At 42.1% G+C, this 9,849-nt stretch overlaps 1 protein-coding gene across 1 annotated transcript in view; it reads left to right on the forward strand.

The window, feature by feature from the left end:
* LOC103912846 (cytosolic phospholipase A2 epsilon-like) overlaps positions 1-9,849 on the forward strand; it is a 36,861-nt gene that overhangs the window by 5,534 nt on the left and 21,478 nt on the right. The window contains exons 3-4 of the mRNA XM_009319253.1: positions 4,702-4,778; positions 7,261-7,272. Of these exons, the coding sequence (XP_009317528.1) occupies positions 4,702-4,778; positions 7,261-7,272 (89 nt within the window). The remainder of the gene's footprint in view (positions 1-4,701; positions 4,779-7,260; positions 7,273-9,849) is intronic.

Raw genomic sequence — 9,849 nt, forward strand, 5'->3', positions numbered from 1 at the left:
CCTTTTGATTTGGTCTCTGGTTACCATCTAGTTAAATTAGCACCTGAAGATGAAGAAAGGAGTGCCCCAGTGACATCCTGTGAGTGATTTCATCTCAGCAGAATGCTTCTGTGAGCTAGGAATGCAGGGGGACCTTGCAGGGAAGCTATCTTTGCCAGGAAAGACTGCTGTGCCAGTAGGTGACATAGAAATGGATAGAGGCATTATTATTGGGTGACTGCAGGAAAAATGTGTGGGTGGAGAGGAAGCTCTTTTCATGGTTTTCATAGATAACACCAATTTTTTTCAGGCTCGTTTGCAGAAATAGCCTTTTTCAACTGTTGAAAAAGAAAATTGATTGTCCTCAAAGTATTTTTAAATCTCATCTGGTCTTTGCAGGATGGCTTGTGGAATAGCATGCAGTGCAGTTGCACTGAAATAGGTAATGGTACCAGCACACTGTGGCACATAATTTTCTCTGCTTCCTCATCACAATTTTTCATCCAGCATGACAAAGGCCACCTCCCCATAAGACCACATGGAAGGCATTCCACATTTCACGTAGAAGAGCAACAGCTGAGCACCTGCTTGGAGGACAGCTGCTTTTTGATGATGATATAGTTTTCATCACACACACTGAAGATTAGTTTCAGGATCTCTGCATTATTTTTCTGTTAGTTTATGATTGCTTTGGAATAAATATCAATCTAAAAAGGGCAACAATCAAGACTGAGAATGCATTGGCTTCCCCTGCAGGTTCAAGAGTAAATTCTCTTCTCTGGATCAGTGTTGTTGGATGACTGCTCTCTGTTTTGGGAAGGCAGCTACAATATTCTGCTAACTGATCAAACATCTATGGTAAACCAAGGAGCTAACGCTGAAAACCAAAATATGCATTGACCCAGCATACATTTGATTGTACTGTTGTAGAATTGCGAGACTGGGGTAGTCTACAGCAGGCATGGTGAATGTCCGTACCATTGATATTGCAAGCTGGGAAGATGCCGCTAGCAATAGCCCATGCTGGAAGAGCCTGTTAGATGAAGAAGCCTAGAGGCTGAAGAAAGGTACTGAGGGAAAAGCAAGTAAAAAAAGGTAAAAAAGAATAGCTATCCTCTGGTCTCATGGACTCTTGTCTCATTAAGAAGTACTGTCATTTTGGAGCTTCACAGCCATTTGTGATGTGACAGGATGTATTATACAGCTAAACTAGTGGAGTAATTTACAGCAGTGCTACTCGAGATGGATGCATGCCACACATACCTACACCTGAATATAAGTGTGACTTTAAAGAGGGCTGGGATAGACCTACAGAGGCACAAATCTGCCAGGAATGCAGACAGCCTGCATCCCTAGAGCGCTCCCGACAGAGAAATTTCTGTTTTCAAATTCTTACTCACCTGGGTGGGAGAAAGTTGGAATCATGCACAGGACAGAGGAATCCTTTACTTCCACCAACATAGTAACTTGGTGCCAAGTATCACACCATGTTATTCTTTTTTATGGGAAGTGGTGGAAAATTGGACGAAGAGACTATGACGTCTGCTCTACATTTGATGGAGCTGTTGTTTGGAAAATCCCAGTAAAACTTCATTTCCCTGGGTGTACAAAGAAACTAGCATTGTTCACCCTGCTCGTGCACTGGCATCGCAGCGTGCTATATTGCATGCAGCTGTGTTATACACACATGTACATGAAGTACACATGAGCACAATTTGAGAAGCACCAAACTGAAGACAGGCCGACAGATTGACACTCAGTGAAACAGTCACAGAGTGACTACGTCAGTCTTGATTTTTATCAAAAACAAAGCTGCAATGTGACAGCGCTAAATGGTTGTTGTAGTATGTCTTTGTTAGCCCCAGGGCAGGACGCTGCTTGGGGCCTTCCACCACTCAAGGCTGTGGTGGAAACTTCTCCATATGTGGAACATCATGACATAGCAGCAGCCTTTTTTTATGTTAAAGAGATCATAATAGGTTTTAAGTAAACAAAATAACAGAACTTCTATCCTTTGCTTTATGCATGCATAACTGCTATTTTCTTTGTGTAACTAGACCCTAGTGTGTCATGTTATGGTTGTCACAGTTGCTATTTAAATACATTTCTCTTGTTTAATATGTTACTGGAATTAATTAAAATAGCAAATCCTCCTGGGAGCAGTAGAACTAGTGAGGCCTGATCACTGGGTGATTTCTGCTCTTCCTCTTGACTTCGCTGCCCCCACTGGCAGGTGCTGAGGCTGCCAGGATGGTTAATGCCTGGCTGCTGCCTCTTCCTCGGGTAACTGGCTGGTGGCATCTGCCTCTCCCCCAGTGCAAGCACAGGTCCTGATTTCTGTAGCTTCTTTGAAGCCACGGATTTCTTTTTTGTGAAACTTCAGTAAGTCTTTTTGTGAAACCCGCAACTCTGAGAATTGATTTCCCCATGCCAGATGGGGAAATTTGGCTTAAACACTAGGAAGTCAAAGGTGGTGGATGCCCCATCCCTGGAAACATTCAAGGTCAGGTTGGACGGGGCTCTGAGCAACCTGATCTAGTTGAAGATGTCCCTGCCCACAGCAGGGGGGTTGGACTAAGATGACCTTTAGAGGTCCCTTCCAACCCAAACTATTCTATGATTATTACATGGGAACCCGGAGACAGGTGATCAGATGGCAGAAACTGTGTAATAATCATTAAAAAGAAAACCCAACCCACCGCACTTCCTTAATGTCTCCTATCTAAGAATCTCAAACTGCTTTGCAAATATTGAATCCATCGGTTCTCACTCAAGCAATGCCATTTGCCTGCGGAAGCACAGCTGGAGCTGATCCAGGAGCTGGCAGCACCTTGTGCAATCTCCGGAGATAAATGGCTGCCAGAATTGCCCTGTGCTTATGCAGATCCTACTGAACAATGAGTTTCTGCCTTCTAGGGCATATGCTGAGGTGCCCAAGCTCATTCCTAACATGTGAGTGTGGTGATCCACCTTTGCTAATTACCCAGCTGAGAAGAAGGGTTAATTAACTGGGTGGAGAACTGTATTAATATGGCTATACTGTTTCTGAAATGTGAACCAGTGTCCTTGTATGGGGTAGCTCTGAGGACATACCCCTCTATCAGTTGTTGTTTGCAAATTTTGCAGCTTCTGTTAGGCTTTTTCTCCTTTGAGAATGCTTGAAATAGAAGGTGGATGGATTACTGAGGGTGGATCTCATGACGAAGTACTAAAAAAGGAAGAAAACGAAGAATTCTTGAGGCACATACAGGAGGGGTGAAAGCAGGAACCCTTTTTAAGATCTCAGCAAAAACATTTTAACATAACATGATGTGTTAGGAGAGAGAAGAGAGGATTTTAAATGCACATTGAAAAAGTGATTTGTTGTGACAAAGGAGGCCTAATTGTCTTCCCATCTGAAAATAAGGTCCTTTTTACTCTGTTCTCTTAAAAAAAAAAAACAAAACCAAAAAAAACCAAACCAAAAATTGGCAACATTACACATACTGTTTTAAGCTTCTTTTTATCTGCCTTAACATCTATTTTGTCTGCTTGTTTATAGTCATTCTAGGAAGTCTCTGAAGTGCTATAGAAATAGAAGGATGCTCCTAAACGAGAGGAAATCAGTTGATAAAAATAGCAGTTGTCAAAAAGAATTATTTGGAGGGCTCTGCTGTAACCACTTATGCAGGTGAAAATGTTTCTAGGAGTGTGAGGAAATGACTGTGTGTCACAGCCACAGGAAATGCTGATTTATTTATTGGCTGTGTCAGAGTAGCCTTTTGCAGATAGGTCCGAGCCAGAGACTGCTTTATGGAATGAGCCAGCAGGAAATGGCCTTGCTTAGAAGGAGGAAATCACATTATCCTCTAATAATAAATAGGAAGAGGTCCCTGCAGTCACAAAATCTGGAGAGACTTGTTTTATAGAAGGTTATGGCTGAGACATTCAAAGGGACCAAAAGAAGTTAAGCACTTTCAATCTTAAGGGTTTTTTGGAGGGGGTATTGTTCTTTATTTTTGCCCAAAGGGAACCCATACCTAATTCCTTTCCCCCCTAAATCCTTTGAAAACAATTCTCAGCTATTGGTTTATCTCATAGTTCTGATTTACAAAACCTCAGATTATTGTTACTGTTTTTCCTGTACAATTGTAAGGAGAAATCTATGTTTTTGAAGCAGAAGGCAAAATCACCTCTCTGAGAGCGGTACTTCAGGTTTATCCCATGGGAGTCAGCAACAACAGATATTCTCCACAGCGCTCTTTTCAATCTGATGGAACCTCATGTGTGGTTACTAAGGGGATTCACTGTAACTTTGAGTAAGACTGCCGGTATTTTGATAACTCTGCCGTGGTGCTCACCAGTGCATTTACTCTGTTCAAGAGACTTATTGTAGCTATGTTGTAGAGCTGAATTCTGCAATTTCAGAGCAAGGGGTTTTGCAAGTGTCTCTCAGGCAGTGTCAGTTGACAGGGATTTATCCCTTTCTTTTCTGCTATGATGAGCAATCCAGACTCTCAGAGCAACACAACAAAAAGACAGTGAAATGTATAAAATGTTAAAACAAGACTTCTTTAATAGCAGAAGCTTATGTTGCAGGTTTTCATCTGCAGAACAGTGAGATGGTTGACACAATTTTTACTGACTGTATTATTGTTTTGTAACTCTTGATTAGTTTGCACATTTGATACTTTTTCCCACTGAAGGCTTATTCATACTCCATTTTGTACTGTTCTTCTCCAGATAGAATCCTCTCCCTGCTACCTGCTGACTGTAAGGATCATCCGGATGAGAAATCTCCAGCGAGTGGATGCCTGTAAGTATCTCCATTCTTAGTGGTATCTCAGGGTACGGGCAACAAGTTTTCTTTTATAATTGTATAGCAACTTTTTCCAAGTGTTTCTGAAATAACCCAGTGTTTATGTAAACTAATCATTATAAACCAGGTCAGTCCTTGCTGCTTGTTGCTGTTTCATTGAATGTTATTCCTGTGCTTTCTGGTTGGTTTTAAGACTTGAATGTGTTTTTGAGGGTAAGTACTTTCTCCCAAAGAAAGGAGAGTTTCTGATACCGGTAGATGAAAAAGACCGCATCCCGTGTTTTTGAAAGCAAGGGGTAATTTTGCCGTTGGGTTGTAGCACCTTGGGAACTGTGGCTGGGAGGAGCAAACTTTTTCATCCCCTCCCAATCTTGGTTCTGACACAGGTGAAATGAACAAGAAAAAACTTTCTAAAATCATTACCACCAGGCTAATGCCATTATTAATTACCCTGAAATGACCGTCAAAAAACGTGCTGACCGAGAGCTGGATGCCTTGTCCCTTCTAACGCTCCTGCAGCAGTCTTGCAGTTGTGCAAGTGTGTGAGTCACACGGCAGGAAAGTGGTGGGAAGTGAGTGAGCAGGAAAGGAAAATGCCACTGTTTAGTTAAAGGATGTGGACTACCCACATGTACAGTGAGGAGAGGCATTTCACACAAGATAAACAAGTTAACAGTTCGTTTTGTTTGAATCAATACAGCTACAGACCACCTGTGAAAGGATGCTGAAACTAGCTCTGGGGTGAGCATGGAAGGGAAATGGTATAACCCTGCCATCTCTCTTGATTCTCCTGTTTCACTGTGAGCAGCAGCAATCAGCGCTATGGTCTCTTGCACAGGAAGAGCCAGGGAAGATGTTCTGAAAGACAAAGATCTGGATTTACCATGCAGTACCATTCCCATCTTACACTGTGGTTGTCACATGTTTTTCTGGAAGGTATATCAGAGGACTTCCCTGTGTCACAGCTCCGAGTGAGGGATATATCTTAGGTCATATCATTGGGTCGCACTCTCTGCACCTGCACCTCCCTCCTGGCCCATGGCTGTGGCACACATGTGATGATGCAATAACACAGAAAGGTTTCATCAAGGACTCATCTCAGATGATCTGCGTGTCAGGCGGCAAGACAAAATCACAAATAACTAGGTTGTAGACAGAGATTGTGCAAGCAGAACTGAAGCAATATTTTGCATTAAATACACAGCTGACTAGTTTGCCTGCATCTAACTTGTATAATTAAGGATTGTTTGATTTGCTTTGTATATCAAAGTACAGTTAAGATACAAGAATGAAGAATCACATCAGTAGAACAGAGTACTTTGCCAGCCAAACAGCCAACAGTCATTGATCTCCAATGATAAACCTAAAGTCATGCAGTAGTCATAGAGAATTACTTTTAAAACATTTTAAAATCAGTATCATTACTTCTAGGATCACCAAACATATTCAATACCTATTTTTGCAGTTTCAAAATTATTCAAAGCATTATTATCTGCATAGAATTTCCCAGATTAAAAAAAAAAAAAAAAGAAAGAAAGAACAGTCATACAGAATCAAATCAATGCTCTTTGAGGGGGGATATATTCAGTAGGTCCACTGCAAAAGCCTCTGACACCTGAGGAAGCAGAGTAACAAAAGAAGCTGTAGAAAGGCACCAAATATGATGACAGATCTGAAACAACTTTTACATCCAGAGGGACTAAATAGGCAACAGGCCTTAAGAGTGGAAGGGAAATTATTGAGGAGGACATGGAAGCTGTCTCTACAAAAAGGAATAGGAGGGAGAAGGTGAATAAGGAGTCATTTTTCACTATTTTTCACAATGCGAGAATAAAGGAGCACCCAATAAAATTATCAAACAGGAAGTTTAAAACAAATAAAAGGCATATACAAGTAAACTGTGGAACTCATTGTCACGTGGGTGTATGGACGTTAAAATGTATCTGTTAAAAAAGAAATTATTCCTGGGGCGTAAGTCTAGCAAGGCTTATTAAACACAGTATTCCCAATGCAAATGTGCCTAGTATTGCCTGAATGATGGACAGTGGATTAGGTGCACTACTGCTCTAGAATTAGCTTGTTTCTTCTACTCTGGAGCAAGGTGTAGAAGGGCTATTACCTGGCAGTGAAATGACTAAGACTTTCTTTTTTAACATGAAAAAGCCTAATGTTTTTTCTTCTGTCTCATCCCTGGAAAAAAGCTAAACTCTTCCAGATGAGACTTTCCTGAAATGCCCAGTCCAAGACAGACATGTTTCCTGGAAAGGCATATACTGAATGCTGGAATTTGACAAATAGTAGGCAGCTAAAAGTGGTGTCTTAAGACAGAAGGAGGGCAGCCTTAAATCTAGTTCTTAAATCAACTCTGTCTATAAATGAAATAAAGACAAGCAACTTCCTTTGCAAGGAAAAGGTGCAGATGACGCACTTTGTTCCTCCTTCAGAGAGATACTGATGTGCCTAAGTAAGGCAAAACGTGTAAGGCAGCCAGACTGGCCAGGCTGACTAGACCTACCCTTACTGGGGAGACATTTGGTATAAGCAGCCAATGTTTTCAATGTTAGCAGTCAGTCTCCTGGCAGCCTGCTGCAATATGCATCATCTGTGCACTGCAGTGTTTCTGCATTGTTTATTAATGGAATAGAAAGAATAGAACAGACTATTTCACTTGGAAGGCCCCTACAATGATCATCTAGTCCAACTGCCTGACCAATTCAGGGCTGACCAAGTTAAAGCATGTTATTAAGGGCATTATCCAAATGCCTCTTAAACACTGACAGGCTTGGGCCATCGACCACCTCTCTAGGAAGCCTGTTCTAGTGTTTGACCACCCTCTCGGTAAAGAAATGCTTCCTAATGTCCAGTCTAAACCTCCCCTGGCACAGCTCTGAACCATTCCCAATGCATCCTATCACTGGATACCAGGGAGAAGAGATCAATCAGCACCTCCCTCTCCACTTCCCCTCCTCAGGAGGCTGTAGAGAGCAATGAGGTCGCCCCTCAGCCTCCTTTTCTCCAAGCTAGACAAACCCAAAGCCCTTAGCTGCTCCTCATAGGACATTCCTTTCAGACCTTTCACCAGCTTTGTTGCCCTCCTCTGGATGCATTCGAGGACTTTCACATCCTTCTTAAATTGTGGGGCTTTTGATGCTGCTTACTGTTTATCTGTACACATGGGAATGGTAAGGACCCGGTATGTCTCCCAGACTTTAATTCAAAGTGGGCATGGGTGTAAGGAGAGCAGGAAGTAAAGGGATATAGTATGCAACCAAAATGTCTGAACTGCAAAGACATCCCTGGGAATCAATTCTCAGAGTCATCAGTCTGGAAAGTCCATCGTGCCATCTGTGTGAGGGAAACAGATGCTACTGGGGTAATTTCAGTTGTTTCCACCTGTGGGCTTGAACACAGAGAAAGAAGGCAGCCCGTAGCAGGCCTTTTCCTTCCCTTTGGGATTTTGTTCCTTAAGGAAAGGAGGAAACCTGAATGCTGGAGGTGAAATGTCCTCTCAACTAACACAGTCAGGAAGTACAGGGAAGGAGGCTAAGAGGTAAGAGTGGTGGGAAGGTAGAAGTGAATTAAAGCAGAAGATATGACTCCAGACAAGGACAGTTAAACTGCTGTCAGAACCTAAATTATTTTTTTTTATCCAAAATAAGATATGGAAGGTGGAAAAGAGCGGGAGAGGGAGAGGGCTAGGGCCTGCTGAATATTCTCCAAACAAATTTTTCCATCAGAAGAATATTGCTGTTTTGACTCTGCAAGAATGTGTTGATTTCTCCACAATTTTTTTAGGAAAAATTTGACAGAATTAAAAATGTTTTTCTGTTTCTGCATTATAACATTAAAAAGTAGAAAACCAATAATTAAGGTGCCAGTTGACGTATCACAATGCATTATGTAATTTCTCAAGCAGTTCTGAATTTCAGTTCGTTCTGACTTGGACAGAAAAGCAGCAAGCTTTTTTGAACAAATACAGTTTCAACAACATAAAAGGCAGCCTCCACCCAGTTTGAGACAGAGCCAATGGCTGTAGGGTGACACCTGGCAAAACCTGTGGAGAAGGAAAGAAATGGAGAAGACAAGAAAAAGCTCCTATTGCAGCCAGGAGAGTTTTTGCCTTTCCCCACAAGGTGATGTGCAAGCTCTTGTTCCCCTGATCTACCTGCAGAGTCCCTACCTGCTGCTGCAGGCTCCTCTCCATTTACTGCTGCCATCACTTGTCTCTCTCAAAAGTCTCATATCAAAGGACATCCATTCTCAAAGTTAGTTAACTTTTGCATTACATGATATCTGATCATTTTATTGTTAAAAACTGTGTAAGAGAGAGTTTCAAGGTGCTGAAGTATTTTGTGTAACCTGCATGAAGAAATGTTGCTTTCCCCCAGCACACAGTACATCGCATTTTTGGCTGTAGCCGTTTGAGATATACTTTAATTTAGGTGCCTTTGAGAAATGGGGTGGAATATCCTTCTATCCTTCTCCCAGTGCATTTCTGGAGAGAGACTTGGTCCCTCTCTTCCTGGAGGTGGCAGTTAGTTAAGATCCAATGTCTAATTCAATAAGCTCCTTCTGGAGGAAGCCTCTGCTGTCTCCTACGACAGCTGCTTTCACTAACCCTCACCAAGAAAATCACTGAAGGCAAGGCAGAGATGGAGACCTTTTGCAGTTGTTCTCAAAAGGTGGAGGAGGGTCCCAGGCCCCTCTCATCAGACAGCAGCTGAGGGTTAGTGTGTGTGTGCATGCACACATGAGCACGAGAAAGCTTGTTGGTTGAGAAACTGAAGCAAGTGGTTGACTAGAAGAGGAAATTCTCACCCTCTTCTTTTATACACAACATTACTGTTGTATGTAGCTCACGCAAGGAAGAATAGAAACCACCTCCTGTTCTAGGTCATCTTATAGTCTGAGCTTTTTCCCTCTCTGAAGGACATCTTGAAAAGAGTTACATTATGTCAGGCATTTCTGCCTTTAAATAACTCATACTTGCTGTTGGTACCACACAGTAATCTTTCCAGTGTCATGCAGCACCACTGACTTTGCCACATTAACAACTGTTTTGCCTCTTTCCC

The sequence above is a fragment of the Pygoscelis adeliae genome, unplaced genomic scaffold (assembly GCF_000699105.1).
Source record: "Pygoscelis adeliae isolate BGI_AS28 unplaced genomic scaffold, ASM69910v1 Scaffold22, whole genome shotgun sequence".
NCBI classification, from domain to species: Eukaryota; Metazoa; Chordata; class Aves; order Sphenisciformes; family Spheniscidae; genus Pygoscelis; species Pygoscelis adeliae.